This window comes from Drosophila eugracilis, unplaced genomic scaffold (assembly GCF_018153835.1).
Source record: "Drosophila eugracilis isolate 14026-0451.02 unplaced genomic scaffold, ASM1815383v1 contig_99, whole genome shotgun sequence".
Classification (NCBI taxonomy): Eukaryota; Metazoa; Arthropoda; class Insecta; order Diptera; family Drosophilidae; genus Drosophila; species Drosophila eugracilis.
The window spans coordinates 14,952-37,863 of NW_024573910.1; the positions used below are offsets into that span (position 1 = coordinate 14,952).

General features: G+C 38.1%; 3 protein-coding genes across 3 annotated transcripts; 2 read left to right on the forward strand and 1 right to left on the reverse strand.

Moving 5' to 3' along the window:
- Positions 1 to 7,292: 7,292 nt before the first annotated feature.
- LOC108114795 (protein Turandot E-like) lies at positions 7,293 to 7,894 on the reverse strand. The gene is made up of 2 exons (XM_017225907.2): positions 7,820 to 7,894; positions 7,293 to 7,760 (listed from the first exon to the last, which is right to left on the reverse strand). The coding sequence occupies exons 1-2, from the start codon at positions 7,840 to 7,842 to the stop codon at positions 7,406 to 7,408; spliced, it is 378 nt and encodes a 125-aa protein (XP_017081396.1). The 5' UTR covers positions 7,843 to 7,894; the 3' UTR covers positions 7,293 to 7,405.
- A 4,105-nt stretch (positions 7,895 to 11,999) lies between these two features.
- LOC108114796 (protein Turandot E-like) lies at positions 12,000 to 12,581 on the forward strand. Its single transcript, XM_017225908.1, has 2 exons — positions 12,000 to 12,034; positions 12,095 to 12,581. The coding sequence occupies exons 1-2, from the start codon at positions 12,012 to 12,014 to the stop codon at positions 12,465 to 12,467; spliced, it is 396 nt and encodes a 131-aa protein (XP_017081397.1). The 5' UTR covers positions 12,000 to 12,011; the 3' UTR covers positions 12,468 to 12,581.
- A 1,834-nt stretch (positions 12,582 to 14,415) lies between these two features.
- LOC108114885 (protein Turandot E-like) lies at positions 14,416 to 14,985 on the forward strand. Its single transcript, XM_017226043.2, has 2 exons — positions 14,416 to 14,457; positions 14,518 to 14,985. The coding sequence occupies exons 1-2, from the start codon at positions 14,435 to 14,437 to the stop codon at positions 14,870 to 14,872; spliced, it is 378 nt and encodes a 125-aa protein (XP_017081532.1). The 5' UTR covers positions 14,416 to 14,434; the 3' UTR covers positions 14,873 to 14,985.
- Positions 14,986 to 22,912: the final 7,927 nt, after the last annotated feature.

Sequence of the window (22,912 nt, forward strand, 5' to 3'; positions counted from 1 at the left end):
CTAATGGGAAATAATTACTTTTATCTTAACTGATTATTCAAATTTTCAATTACGTTTAAAAATGTTCCTGCATTTAACACTCCAAGCTAACCCGTCCGACTAAAACGTCAAAACAGTTACGCAACCAATCTGACTTTTAATTCCAACTTCTGCTAGTAAGTTTCCACACCAAGAAGTGGGTGGTTTTCTTACCTCGAAAGGAAAAAGCCCGTCCTGAATAGCTGTCGCAATGTATTAAATGGCCAACGTGGCTTTTGGGTGGAAGCAGGCGAAGGTGGTAGTGTAGATGTAGATGGGCTAGACTAGCTCTAACCACAATTTATGTCGACTTCACTTCCGGTCTGTGGGAAATAACTCTTGTTAGGCTGCCAGGAGCCAGAACTCCAGCCCTGTTGTGCCCTGTGTGTAGGCGTGTGTGTGCGGTATTTCTTGTCATCATTTTCAGGCAGCTGCAAATTAACTTGCATAATTTAAGCGTCAGTCGGAAAATGTGGCCCACAGTTCATCGGCGGACTTAAAGCCATGGCTTTTGGACTATTATGGCCCTGTGGCCTTGGTGGCTGTTAAATTATGAGCGCAGTGGGCGCATAAATCAACACAATGCCCTGTTCGGTTCTTGGCTCAATTAATAAGAAATCTCCATAAATGAGTTTTAATTAGATTGGGTTGGTAATTGAAAATAGTTAATGTAGGAGGAGTAACCTGGCTTGGCTTAAGATAAATTGTAATTTTCTTTCAAAATATCTTTGAAGGTAATACAAAATCGAAGCCATGGCTCTTAAATTCTATTGCAAGTTTTTCAATAATAACTAGAATAAGAAATATTATAGAATATTGCAAGATGTTCTCACGCTCTAGAAATTACTCCTCATTATGCGTAGTCAGAATAGAAATGACGACATCTCCTTTGTCCTTGGCTGTGCCGCCAGAGAAATGTCAAGTTTCGGCATTCACATAAATTCTATGGCGCGTGCGGTTTTTTCGGGGCTCTAGTTCTCTGGTCGCAGTAAATCTGCAAATTTTTAAGCACTATCCCAAAATCGGGAAGCCACTGCAAAAGCCAATGACTGCCACTTTGGCAACATTGGGAATTGAGAGCAAAGGAAGTAGAACCAAAAAAAAAAAATTCAAAAAAATTGAAGAAAGGGAAATAAAGTATAAAATGTGAATGAGAATGCTGGCGGCTTGTTGCCGGCATTGGAAATTTACGAGTGACACAAATGTCCTTCCTGCTGCATTGCAGTTGGATGTGGAAATAGAAATGGGAATGGGAATGGCAATGGAAATGGAAATGGGAGGAGCTGCTTTAATGACATGACAAATTATGAAATTTTTAAGATGTTTAAGTCCCTTGGCAAACTTTCAGATTAAAAATGAGTTTATGGGTATAGGAAATGAAAGAGAATATTACGCATTGCAAATTTATATTATTTATTTTATGGTCTTCTCTTACGCTGTGTCACTGTTCTATTTTACAGTAAAAATTAGAAAACCAGCAGAAGTTAAGATAAAAATTGTTCTAAATTTCAAAGCCAAGAAATGCAATCTAAAGTCTTTCGAATTCAGCTCAAGCTTTAAAGGCCAATCTCTTGGAAACCCGCAAACAAAGTTGCCTGTCGTCCATAGAACTTGGTCCTGGCTGAAATCATGGCAAGACAATAAGGCACGAAAAACAACAAGGGAAAAAGCAAACAAGAAAGCGGCAAGAAGCGACCAAGTTAAAGACAAAGGCTCTTGCCACATATTGTCTTCGGCTGGGCCGCAAAAACCGCGCCGGCAGATGAAATGGAGCTGGAGCAACTGGGACAGTTCGAGTTCTCAATTCACATATAGCATACCCAACCGTATATGGCTGTGTCAGCAGAAGCATTAACAACAATAAGGAATATCTCGACCTATCGAAATTGAAGTGACAAAGTGTGCGGCGATGGTCCCATCCATCCATTTAGTTGCAACCCAAAATCTTAGGTCCTGACCTATTGTTAACAAGAAGGATATTGTGGCTGACAGGAGTCGACGACGACGTGCGGCCAGGATTGATGTGGGTGATAGCTGCGGATATTTGTATTTGCCACTCGAAACAATAAATCCACTCCAAGGCAAGCTCACAGAGCATCAAAGTCTAAGAATTTTGCGGTTCTCTGCAACTGAATTATGGCCAAAGTTCGACAAGGTGGCCCAATTGATTTGGGTCTTATTGTGTGACAATTGACCAAGTGACCTATTCAGTTGGTTTAAAAAACGAATTCGAATGCTTGTTAGTTTTTGTCTAAGCATAAGATATAAATATTGCAGAGCCAGTTAATAAAAATTACTTACTTAAGATGAAAACTAATTCCTTGCCAATTTACTCTTAAACTCAACTGGTGAAAACTTATTCGAGACCAATTAATTAACCTCCAATTTCATTGGCAATGAAATCCAATTAATCAAACTGAATGCAAACAACAGGAAAAAACCTATTTGGTACTTTGATTAATTGCCAAAACTGGGGAGGGCGAACAAAAATGCATTTCAAGAGTGGACAAAGCTGTCCCAAAGTAAAATCAATCTTCGTTTCAGAAAGTTTTCTTTGCCTTTGCTTTTGACACTTGCTTGGTGGCATTTTCTGGCCAAAAGCAAACGGTTGGCCATAATTGTCAGTAGCAGGTTTCAGTTTGGGCCTAAGTTTGGGTAGAAAAAAGGTTGAAATGGCTTCATCTTAAGAATGAATTTGGCTTTGTAAGGTGGAGGGTAAGTAGCAATCAGTAGCAATGTTAATACTAGTTTTATACCTAAAATAATGATTTAAAATCATGTAATGGTTACAGGTTTAGGTTTAAAATGACATCATTTATCATGCTTTCAATATTGTTCTATATCCTTAAACCAAATATCTTTCGAGTTCTTCCACCATTACGTCATACACTCGTAGTACGAAAACAAGAAGCCTGGAATGAATGTCAAAGCCCGTTTGAAGCCTGTCGTCTGGCACAGAACACTTGAGACTGACATATAAAACATGTCTAGCTCGAAGTGCGTGAGTTTCTGTTTCTGTTACTGCCTGGAAATTGTTAGCACAGAAATCAACTAGCTGACATGTCCAACCATCCACAAACCCTCGTTCATCCATCTCGATTTTCAGTTCATTTCGATGGCCAAGCACTCTCATTGTCACAGGCAATTTGATGGCAGATATTTTTACCATTTAGTTCAATCAATTTGTCACAATTTCCGGCAGTGGTTTGTAAAAAAAAAAGACGAAAGAACACGCAGTAAAAGCGCCGTAAGCCAGAACCTATTGAAATCTAATGGGACACACAGCTCGGTGGCAGTGGAAGACCAAGACGTGGGTGGGTGGATGTGGCTGTGGATTGCTCTCAGGTCATTGATCAGATCTACGCGACAAACATAACAATGTGGGCTGGACCGAACAGAAACTGGCACGTACTTCGAAAATTTGTAACTTGTTGAAATAATTTCCTTCCTTTTCAACCCTACAGTGTTCCAATGTGGTTGCCCTTTGACGTTAAAGATGTTTAATGTCAATAATTACGAAAAATTATTATATATTAATATTGATAAATAATGTTTAAAGTTGATTGTTGAGTGAGATGTCTAAAAATCAGTTAAAGAAAAATCAGAATGGAAACTCTGTTGTTTCCTTCCAATCGAATACAGTATAAGTTTGTATCATAGGTAATAATAATATGCCATAAGGTCTAATAGGGAATATATAGAAAAGGCATATATTCCATTGACTTCACTTGCCTTTGCACTGCGCTTGTCTTTACTTTCGAGCTTCTTTTAGTTTTTTATTTCTGAACAGCGAAAAACTGCAAAGCATTGCATACCTGCAGGCGCAGCCATGAGTTATGACATAATGGCCACATTCACACACACACACTTATACATTTTGGACAACACCCGGCCGCCCCTTTCAATCTCGGAACTTTCCTGGCTGCTGCAGTTCCTATTAAAATTCAAGTGCGCTGCAGCACAGCGCCGGTGAGTAAGGAGTCTTCATGTCTCCTGTGCGGAAATTACGTAGTAAATTTTACCACAAAGTCCGAGCTAGGCCAGGCCAAAAGTGGTACAACCAAAAAATAGTTAAGCAATTTAATTAAAAACGGCGAGGCAAACAAGGTTTCAGTTTTGTTTGGCGTTTTTGCACATGGTGACCCTTAATTAGTTGACAATCTGTGCCGTAAAGGTCAACGAAAGGGCCAACGGAGCTTTCTTTGAAGAGTTGATTTTATGGCTAGAATATTAACTTAAATTCAAGGATTTTAACACTCAGATCATTCTAATTCTCTCTGTAAAAGCACTCAAACGAAGTATGCCTAATTAGATAAAGCTCTCCAGGTAAATAACAGCAACTAACGCATACTAAATTCGTCGTTTTCCCTAGTTAAGCCGCCACCTTTTTTTTTTATTGAGCACTTAAAACCTTGATAATGTGTCAGAGTAAAACCCCGAGGATGGGGGAACTCAAATCCGTGTCTGGTGGCAGCTTTGGAACGGGTTTAGTAAAGTGTTTTGTCGGCCGCTTATAGCATGTTGACCATCGCGTTGGGTCATTCGACTTTCCCGGCTGAAAGGTCCATTAAAAATCTATGAAAGGGAATCCATTGCATTCGTCACGCGATTTTAACGATTTTTTACTTCTTTAACTTGTCAATTGCATTTGTGCTAGTCATTTTTTGACCTATTAAGAGTTTAAATGCACTTTCGCTGTGGCGCTACTATAGGTATCTGATTTCTAGCCAAAGGAACGGGCACTATAACCATTACTTAATTATATATATATTTAAAAATAAGTATTCCCTTTAAAAATAACCGAGTATAAAGTTACAAATTAACAAACCAAAAATAATAATAAACACAAAGTTAAAATACAATTTTAACGTCACTTTGATGGACATTTTCGGGCAATAAATAGTTGGCCTTTACAACTTTTTACGGACCACACACAAAAAGCAAGAGAGAAGTTAACGAAGGGCAAAAAACAAAAGCAAATTTCTACATAAAAGAAAATTTCGAAAAAAAAATAAGAAATAAAAACAAGGCAACATGGCGTTTGCGCGGTGTTAAACTTTTTATGACTTCCCCTTTGGATTTCGCTCCTCTGAGCTCTACTTTCGCTGAGTTTTTTGTTCTACTTTGTAGAAAATAAATATTTCGGTTTCGACAACTTTATCGTTATGGGTCTATTATCATTTGTAGCAATATTATGGGCATTATGACAGAGGCAAGCCCAAGCCATTAGACGTTCGAGAACTGGTGGGTCCAATTAGAAATGGCCAATTAAAAACTGGAAGTCACGTGTTATTAATGTCCCGCCAGGGACACACCTGAATAGCTTTTTACCTTTCCTTAGTTCACAAAGAACTTGACACTGTCTTCTGAAAATATTAATATTAATAATGTAAGTACAACAAATCAAGACAATAAGATTAAGAGAAGAACTAGCAAGAAATTACATCTAATTTTGTGCCACTACCTCTTACTTCTTATTTATCTATACAAATATATTATTTTATTCAAATAAGTTTGTCTAGAATGCTGAGAAGCTTGTCTCCATCTGTTATTGTCATCCATTATGCTCATTTCCCTAGATTGCGATGTGCTTTGTTTATTAATAGGAAACACACACATGTGAAAATGGCAAGGACATGCAAGGCAAAATAACGACTCGAACGGATAACGAAGCAGATATCTGATGACAGACAAGGCTTTTGCTCAAGGTGTTACACCAAGAGCACCGATATACGAAGGACTAAAGCCAAAAATTAGTTTGCAAATACCAGAAATGCGAGCTTTAAGGAAATTCCAAAGGGGAATCGAGGTGCAGCCTACCATATTGCGTATACACAAAAGTAAAAGTAGTTCTCAAGTGCCGCACACTTCCGTACAATGCGACAAACTGTAAAAAGGACACCAGGAGCTGGTGCAGCAGCAGCAGCAGCAGCATCGAAAAGACGGATCTTAAGGCGAAACAAAAAGTTGCCAGTCAGGGACAAAGTGGGGCACAGGTCCAATAAAAAACTAAAGGATGCGAAAACACCAACATCAGGATGCCACCCAATAGCAGATACGGACAGAGACGGAGAAAACTCAGACTGAAACCAAAACCGATGTGCATTTTCCACACTCTTTGGAAACTGAGATGCATGAGACACACTATATATATGAGTCGGTCCTTCTGTCCTTTTGTCCTTGTGTCTGTAAGCTTGCTGACAGCAGGATGGCAGAAATTCAAGTCAACACTCACAAGTGGAAATTAAAATAAATCCAAAAAAAATAATGCGCACATACAACAGAAGGAGCATGTATATATGAGTACATATAAATTACCGGTGTACTTCATATATGTCAAATGTCGTTTTCGGAACCCAGGAAATTGCATTTTAAGATATGTCGAATTTTTAGGATTTGCTTCGGGTTTTCTCTAGGGTTTGACTGTAAAACCAGCCTACTATTAAATAAACACATTTAAAGTGGAATATTCCGTTAACCTTTAGGCTCCACTGTAATGTGCAATGGCTATGTATTACAGCAAGGACATAACTTGGTCGTCAGCAGTTCGTGTGCAATGCGTATGCAAGTTTGCTCGTTTCCCCACAGAAGAAGCCACTTGCAGCCGACGAATGTCATGCTCACACAGATGCACGCACACACACACACAGGTCCTTGCAAGAGGAAGCAGTCGATCCTTGAATCTTCATATAAATCTATAGCAGCTTAAAACCGAGACATATACATATATATAATGCATACTCGTGTGTATCCTAAGCAGCAATCCACACTAAGACAGCCGAGGCAAGTTAAGGACATTTCATAGCTGAATAGCCACGATTCTTCTCCATTTCCATATCGGAACTATCCGTCTGACTGCAAGTGGCCTTTGATTGAAAATAACTGTGTGGAAAGTCTTAAAAGAAAAACAAATTCAAACTTTCCCCCGAACTAAACGGATAAAATCAACTGCAAGGTAAACTTTTCTTTTACGAAATGCACAGTTTTTAAGTTTTGAAGTTATAAAAAAAGACAATCGGTAAAGATATTGGTTGGTTTGTGCGACTGTGTTTTTAACTAATTTAAATGTTTTAAATCAAATCTGAACATTTTTTAAATGTATGTGAATGTATTTACGTACAATGATCTTGGTCCATGATTGAAGCTATTGGCCTTTAATTTATTTATTTGATATATTTAGTGCTCACGATTAAAAAAAAAAAGAGTTTCCCTTGAAAGTTTAAGATTTATATTATTATTTCTTCCAAAAAATTAAGTAAATTGTACATCTGATCTAATGAAAAACCGTTTGTTTTATTAAGCTTTTACATTTTATAACAACTTTCACTTGAATAACCTTTTTTATTTAAACATCTTCATTTAAATGTTCGAAGTAGTTTGAAAATGGTTATGCAGAAGCAACCGCCTTGCCGACTGCTATCACAACCTCAGCAGCAATGGGAGCCAAAAAGGGCAACCAGAATCCTCCTTGGGCCGAAACACCGTCGACTTTCTGGGATGATTGATCCTTATACCTCCTCACAAAATTATCTGCATTATGTCGATCCTCAGTTGTTAAATCCAGCTTATTAGAGTACTTCTCATAGTAGTCTACAAATGCAGGCACATTGCGGGCCCTAGTGGATGTGTCAGCCGGAGGGTTGCCAAACACGGCGATGAGTCCACGACCCTTAGTGACGAATTCATCATCACCTTGGCAGTGTCCGGTTCCCAGGAGACATCCAACGACAACCAAAAGGCAGCTAAAAATATTAAACATATCATTTTTTTGGTATTGACTCACATTTTCGTCACAGCTTACCTAAATTGCAGTGCGGAATTCATCTTAGACGGTGATGTTACTCCTCGAACTGATCGATTGAAACTTATAATTAGTGCACTCCATACTTCTGTATTTATAGCTGATTTCAGTCTGAAAATCTGCTGTGTTTTCATATTGGGATTATCAGGTATACGGATGCTAATTCAACGTAAATAGCTGACTTATCAATATCACCGTGTAACGTAAAAAGGGGGCTTGTAATTAATGTAATCATCGACGTGGGAGAAAAATGCAAATGTCATTGATAATAAAATAGTTATTCTTGGAAACATATTGATAAGCGAATTCTTAGTTATTAGAATAAAATGATTTTTAATTTATGAATTTCATTTTAAAATACAGATGACATGTGATTATATGGCAAGGTCAAGATATATATATTATGAATAAATCTAGGACTTACATCCCCGATATCTATATCTATAATAGATAGACACTAAAATATGCTTAATATTAGGCTTCAATGTGGCAGCCCCAAAGTACTTCCTCTCCCCAGATAAACCAAACCAAAAACTCCTCCAACTATCACCCGGTGTGAGCCACCAAGCAACAGAAAGTAGTCAAAAGTTATAATTTCAATTTTGGCAACAAGCGAAAACTTTTCGCAGCTCGTTGGTGACTTTTGGCCGAAAACATCTAGAAAATAATTAAATAAGAAAAAAATGGCCAAGGGATGGCCAGCAACAGCACAAGAAGCCAGGAAACTAAATGCTAAACGGGTCTCAAGTGAATCGCGACAAGCAAGCTAAAATGCAAAAAGGAGAAATAATAATAATAATAACAGAAACTGCAACTGCGACTGCAAGGACCAACAACTGCATATGCACTTGTATCCTTTCGTGGTACTCCAAGATCCCCAGGACTCTCTGGTCCTCTGGTAAAAATCTGACCATTGCCATAGCAAGGAACGTAAAAGTTTTTCAATTAAATTTGTTTAGAATTTAACTTGGCAATTGGCTCGAGCTTGGCTCTGCGTCCTGGAGTCCTTCAAGAAAGTTCGCAAGGAATCCATTTCGACATTAGATTGGAGGCCAAAGTGGAGAGAGTCCAAGAGTATTTTTCTTTATTTATTTTTTTCACCAAGCAAAACGAGGAAGAGGAAAAAAATGTTAGCAATAAATAATTAATTCGTTTAACATTCGATCAAAATGTTTTGTTTGCCAATCCGTGTGGGTAATTAAAAATTGATAGGTTCATTGTGGCATTAATTGATATTGAACGTGAGTGGCGTAGCAAAGTGCCCTGTTTCAATTAGGCCTGATTGATGGCTGGCTCGTGCATTTCAAAATACACTCCTTGAATGTAAGCAAATATGTCATCACTTAATTACATGCCTGTGATTGTAAGCTCAAATCTCGTACAGTATAACTATTTTATATGCGATTAACAACATTAATCATAAAGAAATGTAGACACAAAAACAGCCATAGATTTTATGAGTATTTTTATATTTGAACACTGAAATATTCACTTTATTAATTCACGATTTTAGTTTCCATTCTACATTTCATCTGCACGTCGAACATCACATGTCAAGAAGAAGGAGGTCAGATTTAATTAGTCCCCCAACATCTATAGTTGTGTGCGTGAGTGGTGTTATTCGATCCTTGTTCATGTCCTTTATATTCCTGCCCTTATCTCTCACTGACCTCTCCAATGTTTAAGCCTTATCAGGGCGTTAAATCCATTTTACATGCTCCATGAAACAAATTGGGCCGCACATGACATTAATAAATTACACGGAATAATTTTGATTGTGTGTCCGTCTGTTGGCCATTAACAATTTATATTTTCCAAGACAACATTTTTAAATGCATATTTCTCTGTGTTAATGTTGGTATTTTCAGTTTAAAGCCCTCAAGCTTGGGAGTGAGATTGAAATGGAATTATTATTATTAATAATTAAATGAAAATTGTGTTCCTCATTAACACACATAAAATATTCAAAAAATTCAGTAATTAAAAACATTACCTTTTAAAAGTAATGTTAATTAAATCAGTTAGTAAAAAAGTCTGCCTTCGAAGGAAGTTGATATAAACGAAAGGTAATTTTTAAAAAACTTTATAAGTATCAGATCACCCTCTTCAAATTCTTACAAATTTATGCAATATTTCTAATTAGTAACCAAACTCAAAGGCTTTAGCATAAACAAATTACCTCACTTAAGACCGCATTAAACTCTTTCCAACTTTTCCAACTTGTCTTCTAAACGACCTTTTCAATACCACTTTCTGAGAGCTTCCATAGCTACCTTTCTCATAAATATTTACATATTTTAATGCGAAATTAGACAATGCCACCCAAAAAACTTTAAGGAAAAAAAACTAATGTCCTAAGCGGTTGCCATTCCGTTGATTGGCCAAAAGCACCAACAACAATGGCGAGTACGACACCCAAGATATTACAAACAAAATGCAAAAAGACGGCAAACAACGTTGCAAAAAGTTAACCCAGCAGAAGCTTCAACAGCAAATAAAAAAAAATATTTAAAAAAAGTACACAAAAGTGAAGGAGAAAGAAAGAACTTTATGCTAATTTCACTTTTCTTGAACGAAGGCATAACCCAATTTTTCTCCCTGGTCGTCTCACTTTTTTTCTTATTGCCATCCAGACCCGCCAGATAAACGGCGCCAGAAGCTGGAAGGAAAGTGTATATAACTTGAGGTGTGTGTGGGATGGGTCTGAAATGATAATTTCCAGCATTGAAGGCCACGCGAAGATGGGACAGAATCCGAGGAGAACGTGACCCAAGAAGCGAAAGTGATGGCTCGAGGGATGCAATCAAATTTGATATGTAAACTTTAGTTTTTTTTTGTTTAAGATAATAATGTTAGAGAAAGATTTGGTTAGCCCGAAGCACATGAAATGTCATAGTCAGAAATGGTAGAACTTATTATCTTTATATTTTTTTTTAAATATTTATTAACTAACTCAAAAGCAGACTTTAATAGAGAAAACAAAAGATTTTCTGTTTATATTAAAAAAAGAAAAAGTAGTGATTAGGAAAATTGTGTAAATTATTATTATTAATCATTAAATAAAAATCATTTTGCTTATGCCCTTCTGATCTCTACTTAAGAAATATTACTCTTTAACATCCCTCGAAAGTAAATCACATTAATATATTGCTTAGCAGTTGACTTAGCCCATAGAGAAAGTCATAAAATGAATAACTAATTAAGGAACTCCAAGGAAGGGAGAATAGAGCAGGAAAAGAGTAAACAAATATGGCAAATTAACATTTCTGCTGCTTTATGACGCGTCATCAGTCACTCTTTTGGAGCCTATTCAAGAGAAATTCCCATCAAAGATCCAACGTCAAACCTGACGACAGGGCCAAGCACAGGACGACTATTCCATCCAATTGGAGTTGAATACGAGAAACCACAGGACTCGGTTCATATTCACATGCGCACTTTTCAGCTTCGATTACACGAGGTTGGCAACATGCTGCCTCATGCTGTAGCAACTATGTTGTGGCTCTTCTCCTTCGGTTTGAGTGAAAACAGACGGCAAACATGTTGCATTAAAGAACATGTTGCATGGCTGTGGTGTATATGAAGAGGGGTTTCCCCTCCAAAAGTTGCTCGCAACAAAAAGTTACCGGTTCCAGATACATTTGTTGCTCTCACAGCTCAGTAAGCGAAACATGTTGCGTAGATGAGTTGATACTGAAAGAGGATTTTCCTCCAAAAGTTGGTTGCGACAAAAAGTTGGCACTTTCTATATACATCAGCTGCTGCCACATTGTATCAAACGTGTTGTTCACAACATGAACCCTAGTTTCCAAGCATATTCATTTTCAACAATTAAGATTTTAAGATTTTATATGACATATTGAAGAAATAGTTTGAAATTGTTTCCCGATATTTGTTGTTTCTTATATAGTATAAATACTTGATTAATAAATCTATATATATTTATATAAATTGACTAAAAATTAAGAATTATATGACACAATGCTTTTATCAATATTTCCAAGAACATAGATTATACGGATTATATTGATAACTCAGCGATTTTCTTTGAATTAGCATACGTATACCTGATAATCCCAATTTAATAACACAGCAGATTTTCAGACTGAAATCAGCTATAAATACAGAAGTATGGAGTGGACTAATTATAAGTTTCAATCGATCAGTTCGAGGAGTAACATCAACGTCTAAGATGAATTCCGCACTGCAATTAAGGTAAGCTGTGACGAAAATGTAAGTCAAAGGCAAAAAAAATGATATGTTTAATATTTGTAGCTGCCTTTTGGCTGTCGTTGGATGTCTCCTGGGAACAGGACACTGCCAAGGTGATGATGAATTCGTGACTAAGGGTCGTGGACTCATCGCCGTGTTTGGCAACCCTTCGACCGATACATCCACTAGGGCCCGCAATGTGCCTGCCCTTGTTGATTACTATGAGAAATACAATAATAAGCTGGAGCTAACAACTGAGGAAAGACTTAATGCTGATAATTTTATAAGGAGGTATAAGGATCAAACATCCCAAAAAGTCGATGGTGTAACGGCCCAAGGAGGATATGGGTGGCCCTTCAGATGCCCTTTCTGCCCTCCTCCCTTTTTTCCAGATGTTGTGACAGCCATCGACAATGCCATTCCTAAGCACTCTTAACTATTTCGTAATTATTATACTTGACACATTTAAATGAAGATATTTGAATTAAACAAAAAGGTTGTTCAAGTAAAAGTAATTTCACAATGTAAAAGATAAATAAAAACTTTGTAAATCATATAAATGTCGGATTCTAAATTATGATGGTCAGTGTAAAAGAATGTGCCAAGTGACAATTCACGTCTCTGCACTCTAACGGTTGTTCGTTAGTACGCTTTGTTCCATCTATTCGCCAGATGGTCAGGTTACTTCGATGCGAATATGAGAGAGAGATGTAGCGTGAGGATAGAAGTTTGAGAGAGAGATACGCACTATGATTGTTGTGCGTGTATGCTTGAACCACTGCGAGAGACAGAGATACCAGTATATTCGTTGTAGCATGTTCTGGAAAGCATTTTCGGTATGCTAAAATGCTGCTGAGGACTCTCAAGTTCGCAGTGGTGTGATCATGTCTATTCGCCATAAGCAATCTGCGTTTTTTTGAATATGGAAAACCTTAACCCTAATCTAACATATACATATACATATATATCTTTTATTTATTCTATCTGCTATATCTTTTTGAATAAATACATCAACACCTCTTACCCAAAGAGTAAAGGGTATTAATATCTTAGCATCAACCCAAGCCAATAAATTACATTATTTAGGTATTTGTTAGATGGATTCTCAGGTCTTGAGTTCCAATTTAAAAAGTCGTCAAGACTTTATTACACCCGTTACTCGTAGAGTAAAAGGGTATACTAGGTTCGTTGAAAAGTATGTAACAGATAGAAGGAAGCGTTTCCGACGCTATGAAGTATATATTCTGGATCATGGTCTATAGCGAAGTCGACTGAGCCATGTCTGTCCGTCTCTCAGACTGTCCGTCTGTCCGTCCGTCCGTCCGTCCGTATGAACGCTGAGATCTCAAGAACTATAACAGATACAAAGTTGAGATTAAGCATGAAGATTCTTGAGGTCCCGGGACAGCGCAAGTTTATTTCAGCATCCTCCCACGCCCACTCTAACGGCCACAAACCGAGGAAAACTGTGGCCTCTATAATAATAATATGAAAGCCTTCGTTTGACCTTGTATAACTTATTTCTGTTTATATCTATCGATTTACCAAAGATTTTTCAAATCGGAACATTATTGCGCTACTTATGAAGAAATTTAGGTTATAAGGTAGAGACGTCACTTTCAGTTACTCAACACGCTTTTTTCGACAATAGATGGCGCTTGGGGAATTTTAACTAGCAAAATGAATATTTTAAAATTGTGTAAAACAGTAGCGGGAATCTTATAGTCGCGGCACTCGAGTACAGGGTTTCCTCTTGTTTTTTGCTCATTTAATGGGCAATTTCATTTGATAATGTAAGATTGACTGAAATTATTACAACAGTATTATTATTTTAATGGATCAATCTGGTATTGACAAAAAATGAAAATGTGACTTCTTACGGTTTAAGCCGATAATGGTTGCTCCCATACGCCTGGTTCAACTCATTATTTTGTCATATATCACTAAGCCAGTAAAAGTAACTAATTTAAAATATTAGATATCGGGGATATAAATGATGGACTTATGTATAAGACTAATTATATATATTTACCTTACCATATAATCAAGTGTAATTTTATACATCTGTAATTTAAAACGAATTCAATAATTAAAAATCATTTTATTCTAATAACTAAGAATTCGCTTATCAATATGTTTCCAAGAATAACTATTTTATTATCAATAACATTTGCTTTTTTCACCCACGTCGATGATTACATTAATTACAATCCCCCTTTTTACGTTACACGGTGATATTGATAAGTCAGCTATTTTCGTGGAATGAGCATACGTATAGCTGATAATCCCAATTTAATAACACAGCAGATTTTCACACCGAAATCAGCTATAAATACGGAAGGGTTCAGTGCACCAATTATAAGATTAAATCGATCATTTCGAGCAGTAACATCAACGTCTAAGATGAATTCCGCACTGCAATTTAGGTAAGCTATGACGAAAATGTAAGTCAAAGGCAAAAAAAATGAAATATTAAATATTTGTAGCTGCCTTTTGGTTGTCGTTGGATGTCTCCTGGGAACAGGACACTGCCAAGGTGATGATGAATTCGTGACTAAGGGTCGTGGACTCATCGCGGTGTTTGGCAACCCTCCGGCTGACACATCCACTAGGGCCCGCAATGTGCCTGCATTTGTAGACTACTATGAGAAATACTCTAGTAAGCTTGATCTAACAACTGAGGATCGACATAATGCTGATAACTTTGTGAGGAGGTATAAGGATCAAACATCCCAGAAAGTCGACGGTGTTTCGGCCCAAGGAGGATTCTGGTTGCCCTTTTTGGCTCCCATTGCTGCTGAGGTTGCGATAGCAGTCGGCAAGGCGATTGCTTCTGCATAACCATTTTCTAACTACTTGGACAATTTAAATGAAGATATTTAAATAAAAAAGGTTATTCAAGTGAAAGTTGTTATAAAATGTAAAAGCTTAATAAAAGAAACGGTTTTTCATTAGATCACATGTAAAATTTATTTAATTTTTTGAAAGAAATAATAATAAAAATCTTAAACTTGCAAGGATAAACTGTTTTTTAATTGCTTAGCACTAAATATAAGTGCATCTTTCATAACTGAATTGATATTAAAATATCGACCACAAGAACAGATTTTTAAAAAATTAAGTTTAAATAGGAGCTTTTAAAACAGAAGAAAGGGTTATTATGAATAACATTAAAACAGAAGAAAGGTTTATTATGAATAACATTATCATTGCGTTCGTGACCCTTTTAAATAATTTAGTATGGAGAAATATTTATAATAAATAATAAACAAATTAAGTTCTATCAAAGTTAAAATTCTTTTTAATGCTGACCTCATAGCTTTTCCACTTGCAATATTTTTGTACTTTTACTCTTATTTCACAATCTGAATAGGTAAAGCCATTCTGATTTTAATAAATGCAGCATGTTTTCGGTTGTTGTCAAAATTGAATTTTTCCAGGAAAAGGAAGTATTTTGGAGCTGCCACACTGAAGCATATTAAGCATATTTTAGTGTCTTGAATATGGAAAATCAACCTATAAATATAGAATGTTCTCCACGTAATGGTTTAAAAATTTTGGTACTTCGAGTAAAATCCGAAAAGTTTACAAATTGAAGCGTTTCTGTGGCTTTAAACAGCAGAAAGCAAAAAGTGAAAATTGAAAATTGAAAAAATTTGTGAAATTTGCTTTACTTTTTGGCTAACCACAACAAGTTGTGAGTCGAGGCACAGCGCGATACCAAGATCGAACCAAAAATTCCTCGAATCGGGTTTAGCCAAATAAAGTAAAATAATTTAAATAAACACGAACAAAATGCTTCAAGAAAACAATGGAATTGCTGTAGAGGCAAGTGGTGCTTCGTAAGAAGAACTTGCAAGGGATAGCCAATAAGGCAAACCCATCAGCTTTAGATGATTCAACAGCAAAAATTCACTGCGAATCACACAATGCTGACCAAAATTGGCGTCATTAATTTAATAATTGTCATTTTAATTACAAAATATACAACACCACCATGGCACTCATGAAGAAATATAAAGAGCCTCTGATGAAAGTTGATCACGCCATGGCACGTACATCAAAGCAGGAGCCTCAAAAGAAGATGCATCAAAAAGAAGCTTGGTGGAACTCGAGGACAAAAGAGGTGAGGCAATACATAAATGAAGTGTATGCCGAACTGGAGCGCAGCAACATGGACATCCCAAGGACAAAATGAACTTCCTTTGGTCAAAGGTACAGACCACACTTTCACAATTAGAGTCAAAATATGAATCATGTGCCTTTGAAATCGACACGATCAATGAATTAGAAATTCATTGCTATCTCAGAAAATTGATAGAAAAATAAGCGACTTGAGCATCCTAAAAGAAGTTATTCCAGATCTTCCTCAATTTAATGGAAACCCAAAAGAGTGGACCACATTCTTCGAATTATTTTCCGGGGTGATTAATAGGAGGAAAGACATCAGTGCCACAAGGAAACTGAATTATCTAAAATCATGCCTAAAAGGAGAAGCCAAAATGTTAGTCCGACATTTGCAGCTACCAGCTATAACATGGAAGCTAATATGCAAGCGCTACGAAAACAAGCGCAAAATATTTGCTGAGCGCGTCAGCCAACTGTTGGACATGGAACTACAGAAGATCAATGATGAAGGCAGTATCCATAAATTCCTGGACACAGCAACAGAGTGTATTTATGTAATCAAAGAAAAACGCCAAATGGGCAAAGAAGCTGATGCCATATTCGCACAGATTTTGCTGCGCAAAAGGCCAGGGAAATTCAGGAGTTTGATAATGTGCTGGAATTTATTGAGCGATTGTTCAACTCAATAGATTTAGTGCAAAAAAGTGTTATCTATGTAGAAGCAAAGAAAACGAGCCATAAAAGATGCCGTTTTACGCAATCAAAATTGGACACAATGCTCCAGTGCCCATAATAACTTACTCCTTGAGGAAACAAATACCAAGGAGTCAGTTAGCGGCAATTTCCTCAACCAGCACAGAGGGCAAGATACGTTGCTAGCAACTGCGCTGATTTTAGTAAAAAACAAGAGGAAACGCTATAGTCGAGTGCCGCGACTATAAGATACCCGTTACTGTTTTACACAATTTTAAAATATTAATTTTGCTAGTGGAAATTCACAAGGCGCCACCTATTGTCAGAGGAAGTATGTTGAGTATGCTTATGGTGACGTCACTGCCCATATGGAGCCTTATAACCTTAATTTCTTCATAAATAGCGAAATAATGTTCCGATTTGAAAAATCTTTTGTAAATCGATAGATATTAACAGAAATAAGTTACACAAGGTCAAACGAAGGCATTCATAATAATATTATAGACTCCACAGTTTTCCGCGGTTTGTGGGCGTTAGAGTGGGCGTGGCCGGATGCAACTTTGTGGAAAGTTGCAGAGGCATCTCCTAAATACGTGTTCCTAAGCAAAATTGTGTAGCTTTTATAGTTTTTGAGATTTTTGCATTTTTGGTTTTTCGGGTTTTGTGGGCGATAGAGTGGGCGTGGCGTGATCGGAAAAAACAATTCGCATTGGGAGCATCATAGAAACATACATGCTTGATCCGAACTTTCTATCTCTTATAGTTAACGAGATATCAGCTTTTCTAGAAAATCCGAAAACCTTCTTTTGAGCCTTGTGGGCGTATGGGTGGGTGTGGCCGGATAGTAGTACCACTATAAGATGCGCTGTCATCTAAAGATTATACTTTCTGAATTTCAACTTTCTATCTGCAATAGTTTCTGAGATTTCAGCAATTTTAGTTTTTTGCGATTTGTGGGCGTTAGAGTGGGCGTGGCTGGATGCTGTAATAAACTTGCGCTGTCCCGGGACCTCAAGAATCTTCATGCTTAATCTCAGCTTTGTATCTGCTATAGGTCCTGAGATCTCAGCGTTCATACGGACGGACGGACGGACGGACGGACGGACAGACGGACATGGCTAAATTGACTTCGCTATTTATCCTGATCAAGAATATATATACTTTATAGGGTCGCAAACGCTTCCTTCTATCTGTTACATACTTTTCAACGAATCTAGTATACCCTTTTACTCTACGAGTAACGGGTATAACAAGAGGAAACGCTATAGTCGAGTGCCGCGACTATAAGATACCCGTTACTGTTTTACACAATTTTAAAATATTATTTTGCTAGTGGAAATTCACAAGGCGCCACCTATTGTCAGAGGAAGTATGTTGATTATGCTTATAGTGACGTCACTGCCCATGTGAGGCCTTATAACTTTAATTTCTTTATAAATAGCTAAATAATGTTCCGATTTGAGGTAAATCAATAGATATTAAAAGAAATAAGTTATACAACGTCAAACGAAGGTATTCATAGTAATATAATAGACACCACAGTTTTCCGCTTTTTCTAGGCGTTAGAGTGGGCGTGGCCTGATGAAACTTCGTGGCAAGTCGCAGAGGCACCTCTTAAATAAGTGTTCCTAAGCAAAATTTTGTAGCTCTTATAGTTTTTGAAATTTTTGCACTTTTAGTTTTTCGGGTTTTGTGGGCGTTAGAGTGGGCGTGGCTTGATCGAAAAAACAATTCGCATTTGGGGCATCATAAAAACCTACATGCTTAATCCGAACATTCTATCACTTATAGTTACTGAGATATTAGCTTTTCTAGAAAAGGCTCTTTTGAGCCTTGTGGGCGTATGGGTGGGTGTGGCCGGATAGTAGTACCACTACAAGATGCGCTGGCATCTAAAGATTATACATACTGAGTTTCAACTGTCTAGCTCCAATAGTTCCTGAGATTTCAGCTATTTTAGTTTTTTGCGATTTGTGGGCGTTAGAGTGGGCGTGGCAGGATGCAGTAATAAACTTGCGGTGCGTAGGGACCTCAAGAATCTTTATGGTTAATCTCAATTTCGATTCCCCCCAGAAAGATCCAACACACACACATAAAAAAAAATATACGGATGAGCATCCCAAGTAGGCTGTTATCGATAGACAGCTTATATAGAACAATTCGACACTGACAAATCGCCACGGACGGTGGCCTAGGGGGTTAGGGCGAGTCCCCAAGAATCCGACGGCATGGGATCGAGTCCCCCAGAAAGATCCAAAGATCCAACACACACATAGAAAAATATACGGATTGGCATCCAAATAGGCTGTTATCGATAGGTAGCTTATATAGAACAATTCGACGCTGGAAAATTGCCACGGACGGTGGCTTAGTGGGTTAAGCGAATCCCCAAGAATCCAGCGGCATAGGATCGAGTTCCCCCAGAAAGATCCAACACACACACATAAAAATATATCGTAAGAATCCAAGTAGGCTGTTATCGATAGATAGCCTAGGGGGTTAAGGTGAATCCCCAAATATCCGACGACATGGGTTCGAGTCCCCCAGAAAGATCAAACACACACACATAAAAATATATCGAAAGAATCCAAGTAGGCTGTTATCGATAGATAGCCTAGGGGGTTAAGGTGAATCCCCAAGTATCCGACGACATGGGATCGAGTCACCCAGAAAGATCAAACACACACACATAAAAATATAACGAAAGAATCCAAGTAGGCTGTTATCGATAGATAGCCTAGAGGGTTAAGGTGAATCCCCAAATATCCGACGACATGGGTTCGAGTTCCCCAGAAAGATCAAACACACACACATAAAAATATAACGAAAGAATCCAAGTAGGCTGTTATCGATAGATAGCCTAGGGGGTTAAGGTGAATCCCCAAATATCCGACGACATGGGTTCGAGTCCCCCAGAAAGATCACAGATAAAAAAAAAATATACGGATTTATCATCCAAGTAGGCTGTTATCGATAGGTAGCTTATATAGATCAATTCGACGCTGACAAATCGCCACGGACGGTGGCTCAGGGGGTTAAGGTGAACCCGAAGTATTCCGGCGGCATGGGTTCGAGTCCCCCAGAAAGATCAAACACACACATAAAAATATATATATCGTATGAATCAAAGTAGGCTTTTATCGATAGGTAGCTTATATAGAACAATTCGACGCTGGCAAATCGCCACGGGTGGTGGCTCAGGGGGTTAAGGTGAACCCGAAGTATTCCGACGGCATGGGTTCGAGTCCCCCAGAAAGATCCAAAGATCCAACACACACACATAGAAAAATATACGGATTGGCATCCAAGTAGGCTGTTATCGATAGGTAGCTTATATAGAACAATTCGACACTGACAAATCGCCACGGACGGTGGCCTAGGGGGTTAGGGCGAGTCCCCAAGAATCCGACGGCATGGGATCGAGTCCCCCAGAAAGATCCAAAGATCCAACACACACACATAGAAAAATATACGGATTGGCATCCAAATAGGCTGTTATCGATAGGTAGCTTATATAGAACAATTCGACACTGACAAATCGCCACGGACGGTGGCCTAGGGGGTTAGGGGGTGAATCCCCAAGAATCCGACGGCATGGGATTGAGGTCCCCCCAGAAAGATCCAAAAATCCAACACACACATAAAAAAATATACGGATGAACATATCCCAAGTAGGCTGTTCGACGCTGACAAATCGCCACGGACGGTGGCCTAGGGGGTTAGGGGGTGAATCCCCAAGAATCCGACGGCATGGGATTGAGGTCCCCCCAGAAAGATCCAAAGATTCCAACACACACATAAAAAAATATACGGATGCTGTTATGATGGGTGGGTGTGGCCGGAATTTCATTTTTTTTGCGATTTGTGGGCGTTAGAGTGGGCGTGGCAGGATGCTGTAATAATTTTGTATCTCTTATAGTTCCTAAGATCTCAGCGTTCATACGGACAGACGGACGGACATGGCTCATTCGTGTTCGCTATTCATCTTGATCAGGAATATATATACTTTATAGGGTCGGAAACGCTTCCTTCTACCTGTTACATACTTTTCAACGAATCTAGTACACCCTAGTACACCCGATAACTATGAGCAATTGCCCTAATTGTTGGAGGCTCCCAGAAACTCTTATATCAGAGAAGGCAGCTCAGCAGTTAAAAGTTCGGAAAACAAAGAGCAAATATAGAAAAATATTCTCGCATGAATAGCGTGCACCTTTAAGGCAGCAACGCAAGCCTGGTATTACCAAAGCTACAAAGAGCACTACCGAGCAGAAAAATTGACATGGATGACATCAATAAAGATTGGAAGGGCTGCGAGCTAGCTGACCCATACTTCAATGAGCAATCAATTGGCGTTGACTTATTCTTCCCACTTATCATGTTGGGCCAAGTCAAAAGAGTCAAAGACACATTAGGACAAAAACCACATTAGGATGGACTGTCTCGGGCAACATAGCTAGAGCATCGGATAAAAAGGTCGCCGGCGCAACAACAATAATATGCTTATGGAAACTAGAAGAGGAAACCAATGAGTCGGAGGAAAGCATCAGATGTGAAAATTGTTTCCAAAAAACTACGACTTTGGATAAAGAAGGCAGCCTCAGGCAGGTCTCCATACCTTTCCGGAACGACTTCGTTTTAGGAGATTCTCGAAGGCAGGCTATGGCAAGACTGCTTAAAATGGAGAAAAAATTCAGGAAGCAATCACTGAAAGAGTTCTTGGAACTGGGACACATGGAACCAGAAAAAACTATTAGCAAAGGCAAATACTATTTGCCACACTAAGCAGTCATCAGACCCCCCACAGCTTAACTACAAAACTTCGAGTAGTTTTTGATGCTTCAGCCAAAACATTCGATGGATTATACAACAGTCAAGAAGTTCGATCTGACAACATTGACATACGACATACTTCAGCGGCACCGTTTCTAGCAGTCCGTTGACTACAGGAACTTGCAAGCAAATTTTGCCAAGACAACCATCCCTTGATGAGAACAATTAAAGAAGATTTTTACATGGATGATCTGATGAGCACAATCGGCGAATGCATTAGGATACAAACACAGCTAAGAAACATAATAGAAAAGACTGGCATGAACTGGAGCCTGAACTGGCTAAGACTTTTTGGAAATTAATATACCGCGCTGGTCTGGAAGCTCAAATACTGAGGACACAGAGCTCCATGGATTTTGCGATGCCTGAGAAAAAGCAGCAAAGTAGCATATTCCAAAGTCATTTTGCTGGCTGCAAACCATTTGCAGACACCATTTCTCCAAGACTGATCGAATTCAATGAATATTGTACAACAATCAGCCGTACAATTAAAATGCAAATAGATAACATAAAGAAGAAAAATAAAATCACCACAAAGCATGCAAACTATCATCCGAAATGAGAAGCGAATATATATAATATAATATGATTAATCAGACCTCAATTATCAATGCGTCGTCGGATTTAGTACGCACTACTACAGAAGAAGTAAACAGAAACTTCAAAAGAGTTACACTGGAATGAAATAAGATGGAGCAAGAAATAAGAGACACATTCTTAATCTACACGGAAGCAATTAAATTCTTTATGTTAATTAATCAAATACGAAACTGGATTGATGAAGCAGACGATCTCCAATCAAAGCAATTGCCCTTATAACAGACGTTCATCAAGGAAACGTCAAACCTTCTCTGATCGAACCAAATAAAACTTTGACCAAACTGGATGACGTTCAGCACAAAGTGCAGAGGAACCAACTTCTTACAGGACGAAATTCGACGGAAGCCACAAGCAATATTTAAGGATACCTTGTTAATCATCGACGCAAGACTACCCATTTATGCAAACCAAGAAGCAAATATCTTTAAAACGATTCCAGTACCACTCAAACTCAATTGGAGAAAAGTAATTCCAAAAATTAAGACGTAATTTAATATCTTCAACAATGAAATAAACGCCTACAACCGAATGACAGGGACTGAAGTAAGTCCCTGTCTTCACCTAGATGAGGATACTAATCTATGTAAAGGAAGTTGGGACTGGAAAGATGCAAATTATCGAGTATGA